This window comes from Opisthocomus hoazin, chromosome 13 (assembly GCF_030867145.1).
Source record: "Opisthocomus hoazin isolate bOpiHoa1 chromosome 13, bOpiHoa1.hap1, whole genome shotgun sequence".
NCBI lineage: Eukaryota > Metazoa > Chordata > Aves > Opisthocomiformes > Opisthocomidae > Opisthocomus > Opisthocomus hoazin.
The window spans coordinates 14,607,409-14,630,113 of NC_134426.1; the positions used below are offsets into that span (position 1 = coordinate 14,607,409).

The 22,705-nt window shown below is 47.5% G+C and overlaps 1 protein-coding gene across 1 annotated transcript in view; it reads right to left on the reverse strand.

Moving 5' to 3' along the window:
- The window catches only part of GGT1 (gamma-glutamyltransferase 1), a 34,292-nt gene extending 11,587 nt beyond the window's left edge, over positions 1-22,705 (reverse strand). The window contains exons 1-2 of the mRNA XM_075434651.1: positions 22,596-22,705; positions 206-373 (exon numbers count right to left, since the gene is read on the reverse strand). Coding sequence (XP_075290766.1) covers positions 206-369 — 164 coding nt within the window. The 5' untranslated portion in view covers positions 370-373; positions 22,596-22,705. The remainder of the gene's footprint in view (positions 1-205; positions 374-22,595) is intronic.

Sequence of the window (22,705 nt, forward strand, 5' to 3'; positions counted from 1 at the left end):
TATTTGCCTGCTATGTTGCCTTTGAGCAACTTCCGTAACATTGGTCAGGCATGGTTTTATTATAGCCTCCTCTTTCTATAGGGAGATTAGAGATTATCTGTGCTGGGCAACTGCAAGGCTTGCACCTGGACATCGGAGGAAACAAGTTTTGTCTCGTGTAAGACCTGGCAGAGCTAATGAGAGTCACAGCAGCATTAGCAGGTACCTTCCAATTATTGAGCACTGGCCCGCATCCGTAGCCACTGCTGCCCTCTTGTAAGTGTGCATCTCCCCTGCCTCAGCACGCCGCCCAAAGAAGAGTCCGAGGAACAGGATGAGCCCCAGTAGGGCTACAATCAGGACTCCAGCCACCACATAGCGCTTCTTCATCTTCCTGTGGGAAGAGATAGGATCGTCAACGTTGCTGCTTCTGGGGCACATGGGAATTAGGGAGCAGATGATCAGGCACAAAAGCAGTCTTGTCATCTACCTTCTTTCATACCCACTGTTTCCCTCTCCACCCTGGCAAGCGACAGCCCTGCACATGGAAGGGCAGTTTGGGAAGGGGTGGCCAAGGAGGTGTGAGTCCAATTCTGCCCTCAATGGTTACATCAGGGTGATGTTCTGTTTTGAAGTGAAGTAGAATATCAAGAAGGGAAGGGATGTTCAAGATGTTCTGCTATCGTTACCTTTCAGTGAAGACAGGACAACCGATTGCTCTGTAACTTTACACTCTGATGATTTTAGTTGCTCAGCAAGCATTTAAGTTACTGCTCTGCTTGAGAGGACGGGGGCCCAGTGTCAGACTGGATTTGATCTAGCTCCCAAATTAAGTCAGCAACACCAGTCAGAGACTTTTTACCAGACTCCCCCCTCCCACATACGCTGGCAGGCCCTTTGCCTCCTGTGTAATGTGGTGGAGTCAAGGACTGCATCCTGCCCACACCCTGGAGGCAGGCTGGCTTGCTAGGTGAGCAGCCATCTGTGTTGACCTCTTCTTCCCTTCTTCATAGCCATGCGGTGAGGCTGTATACATGACTTCTTCCTATCTTTCCAGCCCTTGCTTTTTAGCATGTTTCCATGAGTATTGAGCTGTGATCAGTGAACAGCTGCCTCCTCCCCTGAACCTCTAGCAGAGAGGATCTCCCAAATATTTCCTCACTCCAATTCCTATCAAGACCTTTTCTATGGGCACTGCCGGTACCATTTCTCTATGCCCCTACCATCTCTGTGCAAGGTGACCCTTCTAACAGAAGCCATTATGTCCCCAACACCAAAGTTTATACCAGCTTCCCCTTTACCCATTATTGCCATCCTATTTGTGGAGTGATCTACTTCAGTGCGCACCCCAGGGACTCCTGGAAGGCCTTTGGTAACAGCTCTGAAGTGTTACAGTACCAGCAATGAAAAGGACCCAAACCAGCAGCCATCACTTGAGTGAGAATCTGTCTTACAGCAGGTAGGTAACCTCATACACCAAAAAAGCAGCAGATTCGTAGGTGAGGAGGGAAATCCAAGGAGCAGAACATAATTGGTGTTAGTCATGACTCATGTCATCTTCAGAGGAAAGATTCAGAAGTTTCACTTCATATAATGTTCTTTTAAAGATCATGTCTGTGAAGGAGTTGCTGTCCAGAATGTTGTCAACGACCAGTGCAAAACACATCTTAGTCATTAGCAAGCAACCTTGGCCAAAGCTATTTGGCACCCTCCGGTGTAAGCACCCCCTCCTGTTCAGGGCCCTTGGTCAGAGCACCTTGCCAATGAACCTGCCACTTCTAGAGAGGCCGATAGCCCATGCTCATGTCTCCACGTTTCCACAGCTGCTCTTGGGGTGCACAGGGTTATGGTTCATCTGTGAGCAAGCATAGGACACCAAGGAGCTTGCCAGCAAGTGTATTCCAGATATACACCGGGATGAGTCGAGAGCTATTGAAGGGAGGAGAGTCATTGCCACCTTGTTGGGACTGACAGTTCATGAAATACAGCTTGAACAGCTTCTCTTTGACCCATTTCCTTCCCCACTGCATGACTGTTCCATCAAAAAAGACCTAAATTCATCATATTGCCTTCAGGGACCCACTTCCCCCTGTGTAGCGCAGCTTTGGGTTTTCACAGTGACTACTGTACTTGCACAATAGCCAGGACACCCTTTACCTTACCGAGGCATCTGCCATCCTCAGAGACAAGCCAATCCGTGGCATTGTGGGCGAAGAGCAGACCCACCAACCCCACCCTCTGTGAATGTTTAACAGCTTAAAGTAGAGCAAACTCCAGCAGTCAGAGCAGCCCTTGGTGCCTTGCAGCAGCAGCACATGCAGGATGAGGGAGCAGTGAGAGTGCCAGCACTGAGCTGACTAAAAGAAACAGGCCAGGCCAGTTAAACCAAAACTTTTCTCAGAGGGAAGAGATTAGCAAGCACTGCCCTCTCCACCTCACCCCTACTCCTGTTATTTCAAATGAGGAGATACACATTTGCTGTGCAATCCCTGTATCTGTGAGTCTCAATCAGAGCCCTAAAGATGTCCATCTCCAAGTAAAGCAGCTCAAATCAGGGTGTAAATCTGCTGTATGTGCTGTTCTGTAAACAAATGTCAGCTGAGGGCAGCAAGAGGTAAATGGATGAAACCTCTTTCCCGGTTCTAGAACTTGATTTACACTCAACTACTTTTAAAAGAGACCGGTGGCATGTTTGCAGAGCAATGACTGTGCGGGGAAACAGAGAAGCCATTATGTCCCCAACAATAGCTCACACACAGCCTCAGAGTTTAAAGACAGTTTTGTTTGTTGGCAGAGAGAGTTCAGCTTCAGCACTGGCAGTCTCCTCCAGGCTTCACGAGAAATGCCATGGGATCTTTTATCTGCGCCCCAGCTAGGCAGAAGGTACTTTGTTTCGTCTGAAGGCTGCTCTATGCTGCGCTGTCCTGCAAGCCTGGGGTGACTCAGGCCCCGTAGCTGGTGTGTTAACCCACAGGCTCATGGCTGGGGCTCAGTAGTTCTCCTTCACGACTGCTTGCCTCACTGCCAGGCTCCTGAAAAGATTTACAGCTTTCTCAGGCAAGTTATTTTGAGAGCAGGAGAGGACAAGGGGAAACCTCAGATGGTGCCTCCGCTCTCACCTTTCATCTCCTCTCTGGATTCAGGTGACGCTCGTGAGCATCTCCTAGACCCATCAGACCTCCGTGCTGAGTGCCCAGCTGCCCGGTGAGTGGCCAGACCTTGAAGAGGGCCCTCCAGCCCATTTCGTACACCTAAGGCACAGCTCCCATCCTGCTGCCAGTCCCCGGGGAAGAGGATGAGACGCACACATGGGGGGCAGGAACAAGCACGCAGACTGCCCTGAAGAAGAGACACTGATTGCTGGGCACTGCTCCTGCACTGCAGTACCACGAACAAGCACGCAGACTGCCCTGAAGAAGAGACACTGATTGCTGGGCACTGCTCCTGCACTGCAGTACCACATTGCCCTCTACTCTGGGCCTCTGGGACCCAAGTGGGGCCAGAAAAATTGAATACTCTTAATAAAAGTGCATCTGTGCAATCTGTCAGATTGATGCTGCTAAGGAAGAAGCAAACGTGCAAGCGAAAGATCTGCAGCTGTCTCTTCTGCAACAGTAGAGAGAGCAAACTGAGCTCAGAATAATCCTCTCCACCTTAACTGCCAGCTCAACTCCCATAAGCTCCTTAACATATTTCAGGCCTGACCCTAGAGGAAAGCATCCCCTGCACAGTCCTTACTGCCTTCCTAACTGTGGCACAGCAGAAAGCCGAACAGGCATTTCGTTTGCTGTACAGCAATCAGGAGGTGGATCAGGAGCCTGCAGATACCCGCTTTCCAGCACACCTCTCCGTACTTGCCTTGTGCCCTCGGTAGGTGCATTGCAGGAACAGCTGAGGTTTTGTACCAATGGCCTTTTTGAGTCTTGGCTCTGAAGTCGAGTCCCCACTATGATTTATTGTTGGGAGTGGAGCAGCAGCTGTGTGCCACCACCTGAGGTGGCTCTCCAACTATTATCTGCTGAGGCTGGCTTTAACCTCCAGACCTCTGCCAAACCCAGCTGTTTGGAAGCTTGGCTAGCAATTCAGTCACACCACTCTGCTTGGCAGCAGCAATAGGTCTCCACGAGACAGGGGCTATAAAGCCATTGAAAGCAGTATGATTATTTCTCACTCTTCTAACCAACAGCCAGTCCTAGCCATGGAATTTAAAATGCAGCTTGATACTCTGTCTTGATGTACATTCGGAGAGGGGAAGAACCAGCACATGGCAGAGTTGCGCCTATATGAGCAACCTCATGGAGCTATATTACACGTGTCACAACATTCACAGCCTTATTTAAACATGACACTGGTTTTGAATTAGAAGAAACCCAGTGCAACAGGCTAGCTAGTGTCAGTCAGGGGATACAGGGTCTGACATCTCTGCCAAGAGGGCTGGAGGAACCTGTAGAGATGAGGAACCCGCCACGGTCAGGGAAAGCACCATGAGAACTGAAAGAAGAGAAGGAGGAGATTTACCAGCCAGAAAGCAGGGCAGAGACAACAGTGAGATACCAGAGGATGACAAAGGAGTCCCATTATGGTCAGGCACTGCCTTATTCTTAAATGAAGTAGTGAAGAAAGCATCCACTGACAATGTCTAAAACTTTAACCACAAACTTTAACCAAACAGGCTTCTGCTTTAAACCCATCTTGCAACAGCTGCATGCCTCAGCATCCACTCCTAAGAGTTCCTTGTACCGCAGCCCAGTAGCCAATACTTGGCCATTAGCTTGAGACATCCATCCTTACTCTCCCCAGGCAGCACACGTTATGCAGGGATAGGCTGGACATCGGGAGTCTTGTCACAGGACATAAGTTATGCTCTTCTGATAAAACTCAAAGTCTAATTCATATCAATAACATTGCCGTATTTAAATAACTAATAACAAGCAGTTGAAATCCCCCTCCCTGGAAGTGTTCAAGGCCAGGTTGGACGGGGCTTTGAACAACATGGTCTAATGGGAGGTGTCCCTGCCCATGGCAGGGGTGTTGGAACTGGATGGTCTATAAGGTCCCTTCCAACCCAAACCATTCTGTGGTTCCATGAAATAATGTTTTCACACTCTACTATTGTGTAGAGTGAACTGTCAGTGACTTTTGAGTGAGCAGGTATGTAAAGCGAACAGCCACAAGATTGCCACCAGACCCCCAGGAGCGTAAGCCAACAGAGGCCTCAAAAGAGCAGAACCAGGTTACCATGTGACAACCTAACGAAGGTGCCTGCAACTGATCACACAGGTGGAACCACCTCTGAAGTGTATATGAGACTATAGCACAGCAACTTGTGCTGACACCGTACTTCAGGATCGGGTATGCAGAACCGATCACTCTGACACCCCGTCTCGCTACAGGGGTACGCACTGTTTGACAGGACAGGCTACTCATTCCCGAGGGCTGTTCCCAGCATCCTGCCTGGGGCCAGGCCATTTTCAGAGGTGAAGAAGAAGTTGTAGCCGTCCTTGTGCTAGTGGCTGGTGGGGGGTCCTTGTCAACCACCAAGCTGGTGCTTGTTCCCCACACCGTTGTCTCCTTGCTTTCCTTTCTCACTGGGAGCTCGCTGAGAGGTAGTGTAACGAAAAAAGTAAATTATTCCTTCATCTGCGGGATGCCCTTGCACTAGGAGTCTGTGTGCACACCCAGTCAGCCAGAAGACAGTTTAAATCCTCAGGTACAACTGTGCTAACCACACATTTCTTCAGTTGTCAGAAAGGACAATGACCAGCTACTTCAGCTTTCATCTGCAGGAGTATCTAGGGTCATTGGCCTCTAAGCAGCTAATTAGCTGGCATTATCTGCTCCAAGAGCACTTGCACTGAAGAAAATGAGGACAAAACTGATACAGAAAGTACACTGGGACTGTCCATGGCTATTTCTGATGAGTTCAGCTGTTCCTTCCACTTTCAAAGGGAGAAATGTTTCCAAGATTTGTTTGCTGTTCTCAGTTATTCATGTAGTACTTTGCTTATATAGCTGTTATCTAGCAGTTCTGTAAGATTTAATATGACTCTGACTAACTAGGTACGGTCTTTGTGACTTTGTTAGTGATACATTCATGCCTGTTCTTCTATGGCTTTCTTAGGAGAGACGTAAACTTCCCGAGCACTCTTCTTTTGAGAACGGTCCCAAAAGAAAAAGGTTTGTTTCCCTGGGCCTTCTGTCCTGTACTCACACACAAAGGTCTGGTCCCATGTAGGTCTCCCCATGCAGCCTTGCCCTGCAGTTATTGCAATAAGACATGAACTTAAGCTATTTGAGATTCCGATCTACAAGTTTACATGCAAAATACTTTTTCCCCTCAGGCCTTTTACTATGACTTAAAGCGGCAGTCACCAGGATGCCTCTGATCAGGACTCTGGTTCTGCTACCAGCCATGCAGGCGGACAGAATCTCCTATCGGGTACTGAACTTCACGGTGACTAGCAAGGATTTTTTCCATAACTATTTCTACCTTGTCCACACAATGCCTTCTAGAGACTTTAAACAAATTACTAACAACCACCTCTTGTATCTAAGGAAATCACTCCCAATTCAATTCTTACACAGATTTCTGCAGAAAATGGAATTAAATATTGAAGTATCTGGAATTCAAAACAAGCAGATATTTTAAGTCTAGTCAGTTCTAGGCCACACAATGAGACAGGAGATATGTTCTGGTATCAAGCTGGAAATTAAATTGATGAAGTTCTTGTACTTATCCATCATGTGATATTTAAGCTGAAGTCTTATGCAGTCTTCATCTCCACCAGTGATAAGGGAACTAAAGCAGAGTTCAGCCAAGCCATGAAGAAGCTCAAAAAGGCTTCTAAATTCAGATCTAGGCACTGGTCTTGCCTAAAGCAGGGGGACAGAGCAGTCCCTGGAGAAACGTAGTAAATCCACTCAACTCGGTTAAAAGCCTTCCTCATAGCTACCCCTCCACGTCGGTTCCTGTCCAGCTGGCATGCGCCCCGTGGGACTCGCTGCCTCCCTCCCCTCAGATGCAGGTTAAAAGCCTTTAGCACCCTCTTTGTTATGCCTGGCATTGAGGGCTCATGTGCAGACAGAGGAGCTTTGAGGAGAAAGGCCTCAGCACGGATCAGTGGTTCCTACTTCTTGCTGTGATGTCAAGCCAGAGATAAATCGACACTGAACAGAACTGAGCAAAGAAAAGTCCCTGAATAAAGCAGGCTGTTCCAGCTGGCTTTCAGGTATGCTGTTCACAAAGAGAGCTACTGTAATCGAGATTTGCAACTCCTCCACAGGCATTAGGCTTCCTGAAGCCTAGTGGGGTGTAGTGTTCCATCCAATGTAGACTAAACTCCGGGTTCACCGAGAAAGAGACAATAATTTCCTCTTGAAGTGACTTTTTTTCCAAAAAATACTTTCACGTTTTCCTGCAGAAATTTTAGCATCAAATCCAACATTTTTTATTATAAGACACTTGAGCATAAACTAAGGGAAAAAGGGCAGAAAGTTGGAAGAAATGCAGACTACCCCATTTCACATGGTTTTCACAGCATTTTCTAGTTGAGGACCTTCCAGAAACCCAGAACTGGAAAACTCAATCTCAAAAATGCAAGTTATGAAAATAAAGTTTTATAAACTCATTCAGAACATGGGTGTTACATTCACTCCCAATTTAAACACCAAAATGCTTCATTAAAATAGTTCTATTCTCCCAACTGTTGCAAAAGATGTTTTCAGATGCTCTTCTGTCATTGAGCTAGAAGTTGTTTATTAGACCTGAGCTTATTCAAACGGGTTAGTTAGGTCCTATCATTCTTTTTTGGCAAACTTTCATCTGATATATTAAAAAAATTCACATTTTCCCATATTCTGTTGAATAAGAAATCCCACACAGCACTTCCAGGCCGAGGGGAATGGCTTAATGAAGGCAATTTCTAATTCCCCCTTACCTCTCGAGAGTATTTGGAAGTCAGTCCTGTCCTTTTGCGGATCCTTATGTACAGATACCTTCGAATAGCCTTTTTGAAGCAGTGACCTCCTTCGTAGTGACAAGACATCCTTGTAGCAGTAACTATTTATCTTCCCTTAACAGCTCTCTGAAGCGTACCATAGTATTTGATATTTGTACTGCTCTCCTCATGAAGATTAACCCATTGAAACTCATTATGTTTGAATTCACAGTACCAGAGGAATGCATAAGTAATCATTGACTAGGTGAAGAGTCAAGAACCTACACCATTTAAAATGTGTATTTTAGCATCCACAAAGGGTGTGTGTCACCAGCAGAATCATTCTATGTTCTTGGATTTGGTTACTAAGAGGTGCAAATGTGAGTTTTCCCACACCTCATCGCTAGCTCTTAAGTTCTGATTAAGCAACTGAGCAAATATGTGGTCATCTTAAGTAGAAGCACTCCCATCCTCACGTGGTCATGTACTCTTCACACCTCTCTTGCCCAACAAGCTGCGTTCAAAAAGAGCTGGATTTTAAGTGTGTCTGTACCTTGCAGCTTAAATCCAGATACCCTGATGGATTCAGCTGTGATTACATTTGGTGGGAATCACTTCTCTGCCAAGCACGAGCAACACCTGCAATGCAAGGGCACCTGATCAGCTCACACATCTGTTCTTCAGCAATCACGGCTATACACCACCTTAAATTGTCATTTGGTTTAGTTCAGGTTCAAACTCCAGCTGCAATGAGAAGATGCAATGCATGCCTGTCCCGCCACCCCTGCTGCCTCTGGCAGGAAGGATGGTAGAGCAGGAAGGTAGGGATGAAGAAACCTGCCCTCCATCACTAAACCTCGCTGAGGCTTTTAAGCAACAATCCTACACGTCTGCTTGCACCAAGTCTAGAAGCACAGCTGCAGCTCAAAGGTTGCAGCTCACCTGCCGTTGAACATAAACGTAGCACAAACCCCAGCAGCAAACTCATTTCAGTTGTACATAGCCTTTGGGAACTGTCAAGTATCTCTGTCTAGACATTAATATAATAGATAGGCCTGTTCTAACTCAGCCTTGCACGTTTCAAGCAGCAAAGCCACACCTCAGATTATAATACCATGTTTAATACGGGTGCATTGCTGTCTTGTTGATCTCAACCCACTACAAAAAAAGAAAAAAGTACCTCCTGCAGGGCTTGCTACCTCTTTCCATTTGTGATGTTCGTAACATGGTCATCTTTAACATTCTCCAAAAATTAGCATGCACTATTACTTTGAAATGTGAGCAGCAGAGTGAGGTCTCCATTTGTTCCTTTTTCTAAAGGAGTGCATCCATCAGCGTATGCCTTCACAGCTCTTGTAATAGAATTTGCAGATACTGAAAAACATCAGGCAACCTGAAGGCACTTCTGGGTAGTTTTTCTTTTTCCTTGTTCTCCCATTCCCTATTGATTTTTTCCACAGGAATTTCATGAAGCAACACCAGCAACAACTCACACAACACAGATCACGCAATCGCATCACTGTTCAGACTCCTCCTTTTCATGGCAGAACATGCAATTTAAGGTCTCCGTTTCCTGATGTTTTAACTAATGCATTATTGGAATAGAAACTGTTACAAGATGCCCTTGTTTTGCAGGTTGGCTATTTTTTTCCATGAGGAAGTCTTTCCCCTCTAACAGAGCAATGTTGCAATCCAGTACTACCTGAACATGAGCATCAAACAGTATCCCAAGTGCCCAATGACACGGAGATGTTAAGAAGTGTGTGAGGCTTCTTCCCACTAAATAACAGTTTCCTTTCTGACCCCTTGCTCCACCCTTCCACATATAGGGCAACCTGTGGAAGTAAAGTACCAGGTACATGGGTAGCAGGCAGACCTAATTTAAGCTAAACATCATAGAAGAAACACTGACGCAAAAAAGAGATCACTACCGAAAAACCCCTGGAAAACAGGTCACTAAGGGAGACTCTTAAGTGAAAAGGTACTTTAGGAACTGGAAAAGTTGCCTAGCATGCAATAGGTCAAATTGTCGAAAAGTAGGGACACAACAGCTGACTTTCAGAGCTGAAACTAAATAAGCAGATGTTAGTCCACAGCCAAAGCACCTCCGTCCCCTCCAGTGAGAGTTGCTCCCTCTATAAGGCACCTGCTCACAAGGGAGGAACCCACTAAACCCACATGCTTTCATTTTATGAAGTCTGGTTTCCCTTAATCATCCACAGGTACACACTTCTCCCTGGGGCAAAGGTTAAGTGAAATGAAAGACAACTGGGAAATGGGGATGTTTATTAACCCTTTCTTGCCAGCCACATGGCCCGGTTCTGGTCATGTTCTTCTACCCACACAGGCAGCTGAAGCAGTGTTGCAGTGTGACAGCTGATGAGGCTCCTTGGTGGTCGGAGGCATTGTTGATCGCTGTGCAGAAAGAACGTTGATTTACCTTTGACAAAGTCCACTAGGATGTGTTTAAAGGGTGAAAGTTTTGATAAAGCCTTATGAGGTTGCACTTTTATGACCTCAAGTTTTGATAAAGCCTTATGAGGTTGCACTTTTATGACCTCAAGGATTCATGCCGCTGATGTATTAATAAAATTGTTATGATCCCAATAGATTCTGATTCTTGGAAGTGATTATAAACCTAATGATAGCCAAGATGTAGAAGACATAAATCTAAAGAAGATAATGATTAGACAGTGGTATGAGACACTCAAATGGATTATGACAGGTATACTGATATGTAGATTGTATAGCTTAGGTTATAAGAAGGCTCAGTGCAAAAAGTTATTTCCTGAGCTTTGCTTGAAAGGATATTTTTACATCTTGTGTCATCTTGTTCTGCCAGATAAAGAGAACGTATACATGAAAGAAGTAACAGCTTACTGCTGGCATTCTGTTCTGTAAGAGCACTTTCTTGATTTTGAGAATAAAGGATGTTAACCATTATATCCTATTTTCTGTTCAAATGACTTTCTATAATAACTCAATATGCCAAAGTGAGCATAATGACAGTAACAAGGGCAAATTCCTTAAACTTTATCTCATTTCAAAACTTATCTGACAATAAATGCAAACCTTCTGCTCCTCTTTTCCAGAAAAGGGTGACTGTCCTCTGCTCAAGGTCTCTCTTCCTTTAGAACTTTTCCTCAATTTACTATCTTTCTACTACCTCGACCCAGTCTTTACTCATAAATTTCATGCCAAGCTCCACAGTTTCTGAAACCTACACCAATCTGTACCATTTCTTTATCAGCTTTATGAAGCCCTTTCATCTTTGCAAAGCTTTTCTGCCAGGCCACCAAAGGGACTGTGTTCTTGCAGCTAACAGACCTGCCTTTCCCCACAGCAGCCAGCAATCAGCTCAGCAGCACAGTCCCACACAGCTTCCCCTCAACCTCACCATCCTGGAATAAAAGAGTGGAGGGGGGCACTGAAGGAAGAGAGGAGGAAAGAAGAGGGAATAACATGGGGGAAAGAAAGAAAACTAAACTGGTGGAAGGGAAAACCAGAGGAAGAGGGAATGACAGAGGCAGATAGGAGGACAAAAAAACCTAAAGAGAAGGAAAAGGGGAAACTAAAGGGGAAAAAACAAACAAGACTCACTCTCAAGGCTAGAGGCTTTCTTCAGTTTAGCCTGTTTGTTGCAGTTGGACCTATCCTTCACACTGAAGCTCTCAGACCACTATGCAGTTTGGACTTTCTTGGTGCTTTGCATAACGGTTTGTTTAATGTTATTGCCACAGCAGGTAACTATTTATTTTATAGACTGTAGAGCATCTGGACAGTGAAGAAAAAGCCAAACCAACAACTAGATTCCAAAATAGTAAATAAACTTGAGACTGCGTGCACTGAAGAGGTTTCCACAGACTTCAGCAGAACTTGCAAAAGAGCTCAGTTTCCAACTGAAAAAAAATTGTAGCTACCTGCTTAAATTCAGCTGCTTTTGCTAAATCAAGACTCATCAGATGGATGAGTGTCTTAACTGCCATGGAGCTGGTTTGAATAATTTTGCCTCTTCTGGTCTGGCTCCTGCTTGTTGTGGACAGCTGGATCTGGAAACGCAGCCCAGAACTGGGACCTTGTGCTGGTTTAGAGGGAAGAGCCCTTGTCCCAGAGAGCCCACCTATGATGTGTTAGAAGGGCTTCAGCACAAACAAAACAGCTCTACAGGAACTGAGTGGATTTGCAGTAGGGGACGTTGTATCTCTTCTGCTAGAGAGGTAACCACAGCTGTTGGACTCAGCTTTAGTAATCAGCATGAGATGGAGATACCATAGTACAAAAAACAGCCAAGAGCAGGAACAGGTCTTTGTTTTCCAAGCATGCGTAGGAGAGGGACTTTCTTTTTGTTCTGGTAATGAGCACACAGTCTCCTGGGTGCTGTTCTGGTCCTTCATGTGTCTAAATATTAATTTTCCTGGGCAGAATCTGTTCTTTCTCACACATATACAGTTGCCTTTGATAGTTCCTTGCAACAGAAATTTCTTTACAAAGCATTAAATGTGGCCCGCTCGGTTTATTTCAGGACATTTCTTTCTGCTTCACAGGCCAGTTTCCCCACACACGACTAAGCCCCTGATATGCGCTCTGCTGAGTGCTCTCCCTGCTCTGTGTCAGGAGCTCTGCTCTCTCCCACAGCATTGCCCTTCCACTCTGCTTCTGGAAGACACCCCCAGCATCATCCCATTGTCCCTGCAGCGTTCCTGGCTCTGCACCTGCCTCCTGGGCTTCCCCCTTGGTGCCAGGTGAGAAACCTGCCAGTGCTTGACCTCCCATCCCAACAGGGTCTGCATTTTCCACGTCACCACTGAGAAGCACAGAATGATGTGGAAAGAAGAGGTATGCAAGATCTATGGATTACAGCCCACTCCTCAGACCTAGCTTTCTCTGAAGAGGACTGCTTGCCAGCAGGACACTGATTACAGTAAGAATTTCTGATCTTTAGGACCCCAGGAAATCTGCCTTCCAGTGTTTGTATAGCTCTGACCTCTCTGGTAGTTTTGAGAGTCTTTCCCGTGTTAGATTGCTAAAGCAGCACTTCTCTTATCCGCATGCCATATCAATGATACTACATGCAAAACCAGGATCAAATTGTGACTCAGTCTTATGACCCTACATACCAACATTTCCGCTGACCTTTTCAACCCAATAAGAAGTGAAGAACAACATCAAGCCGGGTAGTAGATGGGGTACCTTCAAGTGGTTGAATGGGCCATGCAGAGGTGAAACATCTTGCCCAGTGACCTGATTATGATCCCAGGTCACTAGATTCCCAGCTCCTTTCTCTGATCTCTGCCTCCATCAGAAAAGCAAATTCCTCTTGACACCATCAGTTCATGTACTGCTGACCCTATCAAGCCACAGTGTTAAGCAGGTCCCCTATGGGGGAAATCAGTGGCTGTTCAGATTGCCAGGACAGAGACCCTGCTGCCCGTGACGTGGCCTTCATTAACTCAGAGAATCCGAAGTCAACGCAGTAGATCAAGATCTGGCAATCCCTATAAAAGAGGAACACTTGCTCTTCAAACCTGAGCCTGAAGGCTTGTGAAACAAAGGTACACTTTAATAAAGTATGATTAAAGAGCTGGAAAGGTACGTCATAAAGGGAAAGAAACAACTCGTCTATTTCACACCCCAATCCAACCAAAATATGGCAATGATAAGATAAAAGCATGCTGTTTACTCACTACTTTAAAAGCTCTGTTCTCCCTCGGTACAGTTCACCTTCAGCTGGTGGCATCAAAAGAAGGCACTTCTGCCGTGCTCTGTTGCCTCTTGTTCCTCAAGGGTTCCCAGAAGCAGGAGCTTCAAAAGATCGGCCACACAGAGCCGAGTGGCAGCAAGACCTTATATATGGGAGTGGTCAGAAAGGGAGGGTGATGTAACGAAGCCATATCTCTGAGTGAAGTAAAGGCATGCCACCCTTCCCCCTCCCTGTCCCTGAAGAATTGCTGGCTCACAGGGCAAGTCGAGAACAGAGTGGTCAGATACTTTCCATGCTGTACTTTCTCACGGTAAAGGGAACTGCATGGAGGGTGGAGAGCAAGGAATGATCAAACTTGAATGGAGACAATACTTTGAAGTTGGGTAGTCCCAGGAGTGAATCCATACTGGCAAAGCTGTTTCTTTCCTTTTCTTTGTGCGTTGAACAATACTGTGCCAGTTGCCGGTTTTGCCCATGGCACAAGCCCTGACAGCAAGGACATCCTCTGTATTACAGCACTGTTGCCCCCACAGCCACCCTGTTAGGGAAAATCCCATTCCTGCACTCTGCAGAGTTAGCTAATGCTGGAGCAGCGCCCAGCTCCATGGCCATAGGGGCTGGGAGCTCTGTTCTAGAGAGGAACGTGCATCCCATAAAAGGTGGTGTCCTGGACACTGACCTGGGAAGCTCTTGAGGCACATCCTGCCCTTCTCCATCAGAGGAAGTCTCGTAGCCTGTGAATGGAGAGGAAGTCTCTCAAGGATGTACCACTGCTCTCCACAGGGAAAAGAGTTCATTTTCAACTTCCTTCATTACAGTTTTGTTGATCTTTCACTGAAGGGGTTGTTTGACGGTGAAAAGCCATGTCATGCATTAGGACAAGGTTTGACTGATTCAGAGCTTATACATTATTGGTCAAGTATCTCTGGAATACCTGCATAAAGGAGATGCCAAGTCTAACAGAAGATGTAGGTGTCTTCTCAGCTGAGGCAATTGGAAACGGCAGGAACTGGCCCAGGCTTTCACAAAGTGCAATTCAGAGAGTTACTGTCACCTATCAGCAATGGCACCAAGGTCTGTAGGATCATGCAACAGCAGCCAAATAAACACCACCAGCTCACAGAATCAAAATCCTGCACCAACAGGAACCTCCATGACTAGTTCTTCGGTTTGGGTGGGGAAGGAACATGTGGGAATGACTCCGGCAAGCAGAGTGGCTTGTGCAATGTGTCGTGAACTGGACTGGAGAACCATCTTACTTTTTCACCTTCCCAGGTTATATTTCAGCGGGAGATCTCCCGTCCTCTCCACCTCTCCTTCCAGCCGAAGTAAGGGAGCTATTTAAAACCCTGTAAGGACAGCTCCTGTACACCAAATCATGGTCCAAATCTCATTTACCCTAAAGAATGGGCCTGCTTTGATAGTGTCAAGGGACTCAAAATCAGATTCGTATCTGAGTTAGATCCCCTTCTAACTGCTAGGAAGGCTGCATAAGAGATTTTTTTTCAGATCTAGGACAAACTGTCTTTCTCTTACATGTGTAAGATTTTCTCACTGTATTTGCACTCCCCTGCAAATTACATAAACATGATCTCAGTAAACTAATACCTCTTGTTCTGTTGCTTTGGATGGGGCCTGGCTTTGGAGCTGTTGAGATCAAACAAGAAATAATTAACACTGAAATGTTCCAATATCCTTATCCAAAGAAGAAATCTGCACCCCTGGCAGGCATTTCTCAGTACCACAACTGCAGCAGACCCTGTCCATTGCAAGGAAAGTTCCCCATTTGCTCAAGGTGCAGCATGCCTTTTACAGGATAGTTTGGAGACAGCGTAAACATGCTAGGTGGGTGGCAGAGCTCTAACCAAATTGTAAACACAAAGAGGAAGAAGAGAGTCAGAACAGGTTCCTTCCTTTATTTCTCCACTGATACTCTTGGTAAGAGAGGGAGAGACACATGGGAGACTGTGTAAACCTGCCTACCAAACACCAGCCTCCAGTACTTGCCGCACCAACAAGAAGATCCCCAAACTCCGTAACCTGTCCAGATTGCCAAATTCTTATCATTACCACCACAAAAATTTTTACAACTTAACAGCATTTTTAAGCTACTATCAGGGCCAGGGAACCTTACAGGCCGACATGAGAAAAGCGTGCATACCCCCACTTCAGAGACAGGGCAACAGAGACGATCTTGCCCAGTGCTTCAGAGCCAGCCAGTGCCCTGGCCAGAATACGGAGTCTTCCCCCCAGACTCCTTTAAGCATGCTGCTAGACGTCACCTCTCTTCCCTGTCATGTGTCCGGTATACAGAGCAAATCCAGACGCAGTTGGATGTGACAAGCACACAGGCTGACAACAACCTAACTGCACAGTGCCTGGAGCTCCGGAGGCTCTTGGTTTTGCTGTTTTGCATGGCTTTGATTTCTTTCCCACTGTAAGTAGGAAATGAATAAAACATGAAGGTAGCTCTGTCTCCGTGTGAAAAATGACAGCAGATTACATTGCAGCAGAGGAGCAAGGGAGAAGTTCAAAGCATTTGCCACTTAATGGAAAACTTGCAGATTATTATAGAAAGTTGTTGGGTGACTAATTGCTGTTAAAGTCTAACCAAAGCAAGAGGGCCCTACAACCAGAACAACAAGGACTTTTCCCAGGAAGAGCCAAGGTCCACCGTACAGACCTCCACAAATCTTTTTTTCCATTCTGCCTAAGAATCTGTGGGACTCGGAGATGTGAGGCTCAGAAGTTGTTGCTGGGCATGAATGAACACTGACCCAAGGCTCAGCCCCACTGAGAGCTGTGTCTGCAGCCTGCTCAAACTTTGCCTCAGGAGAGCCATGCTTCTCGGGAAGCCTCACAACTTCTTGTCCCTTTCTTAGCCATTTCTGCCGCAGGATCAGTTCTGTTGCTCTCGGATCAACAAATGAAACCTCTCAGCATAAAATTCAGCATATCCTGGTAAGCCAGAATCAGTCCTGGGATACCTTAGCGTGGCAAGTTTCAACTGGCAGCTCCTGCCCCATAGCAGGGTCGGGGCTGCAACCCCACAGAGAGGGATGGGGCAACGCTGCCAAGGCGCACAGCAGAGCAGCTGTCCCCAGACCTGTTATTCCCGCTCGTCAGCCTGCATCCCCAGGCCTGATAGTGCCTCTCCACCACTCAGACAGCTCATGCTGTAAGTGAGAATCTGGACTTAACGTCTGTTTTATTCCAACAGCTCTCAACATCTCACACTCTCTGTTTGCTCCCCAGAATGACAGCCTTGGGAAAGAAATGGATTTTCCTTTCTAAAGATGCCACTCCCCACAGCTCTGAGTACTCTCCTAGTCCTTCAGGCTCACAGTTAGTCCAGTCAAGACTTGAGTAATACAGTCCACCTCTGTGTTGCCATTTGCAGCCCAACAGTTTTGACCTTATGTACAGCCCCAGGCCGACGTGAGAAATTGTTGGAAACATCCATCTTGAGAAACTGATACAGATGTGCGAATTAAGAAAACTCCTAAATCTGGCATTGTGCTTTGGGAACTTCCTCATCGTGACAAGGGAGAGTGGAAGGAGAAACCCTGCGGAGGCAGGGTGTTGGCTTATGAAACCCACCTACATCAGGTAGGCAAGGAAGTTAACACTTGCCTTCAGGGGGAACTGTGAGACCACCAAGACCCCACCCCCCCGCATGTCCACTGACTCATTTTCGAGAACTTCTGGGAAGCTATGAGACAGATATACCCAAAGGGTATAAAAGGAGAGGGATTCAGCCCCTTGCTATGTGTGCCCACCACCAGAGGAGCCCCACCACCAACTCAGAGGCCGCCACTGGATCCCAGGGTGGTGATAACTTTTATTTCTTCTCTTATCTCTCCTTTCATTTTCCTCTCTGTCTTTCTGGGTACATAAGAGTAAATGTTCTAAGTTTGTTAACCTGCTCTGTTCTGTGGCTTTGTGAAATCAGATACCGTGTCATTGTAACCTTTTCCAAGTCAATATCTGTTTCCAACCCCATAGTGCTAAAAGTGATGTTCTGAAGTTGCAAAGTAATCATCTTTCATAATTCCACTGCATTCCAAGTAAAGCTTTGTTTTTAGTCAAGCATCTTGGTCATTGTTATGACACTTCAGTACCGCATAGAGAATTGAAAAGCTCACCTTCACATTTACCCAGACACCTTAAGGGGGAATTTAATCTTGGTGAAAGATTTAATCTTGGCGAAAACATGCTTGAGCTGTAGCCCATGTGTGGGACAGACACTGTCGTACAATGGGGCAGGCTCCTGTCACAGCCCGTGCTTCAGCAGAGCACTGAAGTATGGTCGTCTCCCACCAACCCAAGGGTATACACTGAAATCACTGGATGATTCTGTGCTTTCCCAGGATGGTGGTCACAAAGTTCATACAAAAGAAGACCACAGAGGCAGGAGCCTGTCTTGAATGTGCCTTATATCTGAGTGCAGAAACCTGGCAGGTTTGATGCTCGCAACATCTCCTCCTCTGGGCAGAGGACTGCGGGAGGGACAGGTGCTCAAACACCAGTAGGTCTCCCACCCTGAGAGAGGCAACCTGCCAGCAGGAGAGCAAGACTCACATCTGAAGTACAAATCCCAAAGTCCTAGATGGGAGAAAAGAGTCCCTGTCTGGTTTATCTGCCACCCCCCACCCCCCCCCCCCGGCTCAGCTTTCTTTAGGCTTGTTTATTTTGGTGCTGCAAGTGGCACCAGAGGTGGGCATTGCTTTTGAGGTGTCAGAATCACAAGCCTCTGCCTCAAAGGACTTGCAACCTACCTTGGAAATTGCGAATGGACCAGCTGGGCTGGAGGCAGAGAGGCAGAGGCTGTCCCAGCCTAGCTCCTGGGAAGACCTGCTTGTCATGGCGTTGGGAGGAGCATGCACACTGCAGCAGCCAGACACGCAGCCCTGCACAGCAACCAAGCTTGCACACGAGCACGGCCCCATCAGCTCTCCCCCTCCATCCTGCACAGATGCTCTGTATTTGCTCCACAGCTTCTCTGTGTTGGGACGGGGGAGATGCTGGGTGTTTTCCCATCTGCTGAGCCCACAGCTGCTGCCATTTCCACTGCCAGTGGGAATCACAGATCCCTTTATCACGTTTCAACCTAATCTCAGAGGCAGTCTTTGTTTTCCCAATGTGCCAGGGCTGCAATTAGCTGGCAGAGCAGACAGCAGGCCAGTCACACCTGCACCGGCACAGCACAAAGGGATATGAGTGAGCAAGCTGCTTTTAACTCCCCCCTTATCCATCTGGGATCCCTGACCACTGCTCCCAGGCAGGGAGACGTGGCAGCGGACGGGAAATCACAGGCATTTCTCTGGCTGTGTGCTCTCAAAGATCAGGGTGTCTCCCACAGAGGAGGGGTACTACAAACACAGGCACCCCCTAAATTACGAGAGCCACAGCAGCCAGTGCCATCAGGCACAAATGGACATTTGCAGGGGGGCAAGTGGCCTCCCCAGGGAAAGTCCCTCACCTTCCCCTGCAGACGGGAGCGTCCCACAAGCTGGGGCAATATCCCCACTCTTCTCCCTCCCCCCGATGTCAGGCGCACAGCCCCGACTCCGGCCCTCTGAAGCCTGGGGAGATGGTACCACCATCTTCTGGCAGCCGCTGTGGCTCCGTTCCCCCCTCGTCCCCTGCTCAGTTGCCCCGCGGCACTGGTGAGCTCAGCCTGGTGCGTGAGTGGGGTTTGGGAGGAGCAGACCGTGGGGACTCAGTGGGGCTGCTGCCCTGTCAGAGCTGGCATTGTTCAATCCCATGGCCAGAAAGCAACTGTGAACTCCAGCGGGGCAGGGCAGGCCTGTGCAGAGACAGAAGACTAGATAAAAGAGATTTCTTTTTTTTCTTTTTCTTTTTTTTTTTTTTAAGAGAGCAGGAAGGAGCGGGGAAGAGAGGCAGAGTCCAGGGCTCAGTCCAACTGCTCAGATCTGAGGCTACCAAAAATGCTGGCTGCTCTTGAAAGGGCTTCCTGCCTCCCCCACCCTGCCCGCCTGCCTCGCTGGCCCCCACTGCAGAGACCCTGTTGGCCTCGAGCGAATTTGGCTCGTGGGGAGAGCACAGGAACACAGTGGCGACAGGAATGAAAAGCAATGGGGAGGAGGACACCCAGGAGACTCATCCTTATCGAGGAAGAGTATTATATCAAAGCGGAGCTGTGAAGACCGGGAAGAACCTTTTGTAAAACCCGCAGCTGAGCCAAATCCTGCCATTTTTACATGTTGGTCCCTCAGGAAACCCCTCATGAAAACCGCCCCGACAGCGGATGCCTGCGTGAGGCCAGGCTGCGTGCCGGCCGTGCTGCACGCACCGCAGTAACGCACCCACCGCACAGCCGCTGTTTGCCCTGCGCCTCTGCTTTGTAATTACAGTGGGTGTTTGCAAAGCATCTCTTACAGAAAAGACAAATTGCATTACTCTCCGCTTACTACAGTCACACTCATAATTTCTCAACAGCTAATTACACGCCGGCAGCAGTGTCACTGTAATTAAAGCCAGGACACACATCTGGGGAGCCTGGAGCCGAGCTGTCGCACAGCCCCTTCCCCGCGCTGCTCAAACCAGATGGACCGGCCAGAGCCACGCTCAGCCGCTGCACTGAGCTCAGCCTGTCCAGGCCTCGGCCCCCCATGCCAGCCCGGCAGCTGCGCTGCTGTGCCGTGATGGAAGATGAGGCACCTAAGGCCGCTCAGCACAGGGAATGAGTCTCCGGCACTGAACCTCCCCAGGTCACGGCTGGGGCAGCTGCGTGGACTCTGCTGCGTGGGGTGGGGAAGGGTGAGGGGAAACACTTAGCCTTGGGGTTACAGCACTGAGGCTTGGCGAGGGAAAGGGGGTTGACTACTGATTCCACTGCTAAATGACTGCAATAAATCACCTTGCCTGTCTAAGCCTCCATTTCCTTGCATGTGAAACAGATTTTTGGGCTTTCCTGATAATGCTCTGGGGACAAACCACAGAAAGGAGTCTTGCCAGTACCCGTCTCACACGAGTGCTTTAAAGCCTGTGTAGAGGTGACACACCAACAGACTTGGCAGTGAATTATGTAGGGGAAAGCATGGAGCCCTAGAGACTACGAGTCCCAGTGAACAGAGAGACACCAAAGGAGCTTACAGACCTGTGGGAAGCCGGCAGCTGGCTGGAGAGCCAGCCCTGCCCCTGCACTGCTGCATCTTGGGAGAAAAGCAACAGAATCACAGAATAGTAGGGGTTGGAAGGGACCACTGTGGGTCATCTAGTCCAACCCTCAACGCAGGTGTGCAACCAGCCATGCAGGCAGCACAGCCCGACACCGGCCCCAAGCTCGGGCACCTGGGAAATGGAGCTCTCCAGAGCCCAGGAGAGCCCAGCTGGGACCAGTTAAAGTTTGGGCAAGCGAGGGCTCGACACCAGCACTGACCTCCTGCTGCCCAGGGGATGATTTGGAGAAGATCACCCCCAGAAAGATGAAGCACTAATTAGGGAAAGCAGATAAAATACTGCATCTGTTTCAAGATGAGTTTCCTTCCCACTGAAATCCTCACGGTTTCAGGGCTCAGCAGGATGCAAACACATCCTTAAAAGACTTCCTGGAGCCCTGGTTTCAAAGATCAGTCCCTTCAAAAGCAACAACATGCCAAGATCAATAGCAGCCCCAGGAAAGCTCAGAGTATGCCAGCTCCAAAACCACTGAGCTATCACTGCAGCCAATTACCTATCAGACGCTAAGGGGCAATTCTACCTTTTCACATTCGAAAAGGCTACTGAGACTTCCGAAGCAATCAGGTTTACTTCAACAACAAGAAAGAAAAAACAGTAGGAAAATTTGCATTTCAGAAACAATGTGTCCTGGAGAAGCAAACCCTGCTTCACGGGGAGGAAACCAGCGGATACAGTTCACAAGCAAAGAGGGGCAGAGCTCACAGGCTCCTGGATGTGATCCCAAGAACAAGAATATGTTCATCTGCTCCTTGAACGATTTTACTACTAAGTCTCTGAAGTCACCCATAAGAAGTTCTGGGAAGCAGATATCAGATAATCATTTTTAATTCAATACAAGTTACAAGCGAAGAACGAATGATCAGAACCTCACAAGGAAAAAGCTGAGTGGGGTGTCCTATGCATGCTAGAGGCAGCATGTTCAAGATATTTATTTGTGGCCCAGTAATGAAATGGCAGAAGACAACATACGGAGCTAGCAAAGGACATCAGGGAAATTTCAAAGAGCTTGTGGAAAACTTGAAAACATCTGTGAAACAGAGCAAATAAAAGCAGATTAAATTCAATATAGAGAAATATGTAATGCCTGGCTGTGATAAAACCAATATGAAGGATAGATATATACTGATGGGTTTCAGTTAGCAGCTCTTTTCACCACCATTAAATCTCTTATACAGATTTGTGGAAAAAATGCAGCAAGAAGGAAGCAAGAATCTGTTAGCTCCCGATTCATTCCCTCTTATTTAGAGCTTATGAATGAAACTGGGTCTGTAAAGAGGAAAAGTATTCCTTTGAAAAGGATAAAGAGGACAGAGGCAGAGTTAAGAATCAAAGCTGGCAAATCAAGCTACAGCTATAGAAGCATTTTGAAAAAAAAAATAACTTAGTACAAGGAACTTACCTAAGAAACGGCTCAACACAAAGATTATGCCCAACAACCTATACTTATATTGGGAAAAAAAAAAAGTGTTTTACAGTCCAGGGCATTCACTGAACTAAAGCTAACTAGCTCTCCTTGGAATAGCGTTGAAATCTATCCAAATGGGAGAATTCCAGTCAGAGGTCAGTATTTTTGTTCCTTAAAACACGTGGGCAGCGTCAGAGCATGCCACAAGAACGCAATGCGTGAAAAGCAAAGGCAGGATTCCCAAGAGCTTCAACCTTCCTCTCGCTACCTGGAGCCTCTGGCAGCGTAAGCTCACCTCCAGGCTCTGACCAGAGCCGCTCTCCCCGCTCCATCGCCCCACAGACACACCTGCGCGCTGCCGTCCTACCTGGAGCTAAGTGGGATTTTCCACGCAGGCTGTGTGGCATCTCAGGGGTCCTCCCAGCACACCCCTGCCTGGCCCAGGGCTTGAGAGGAGAGCCTCTTCTCCAGAGCAGC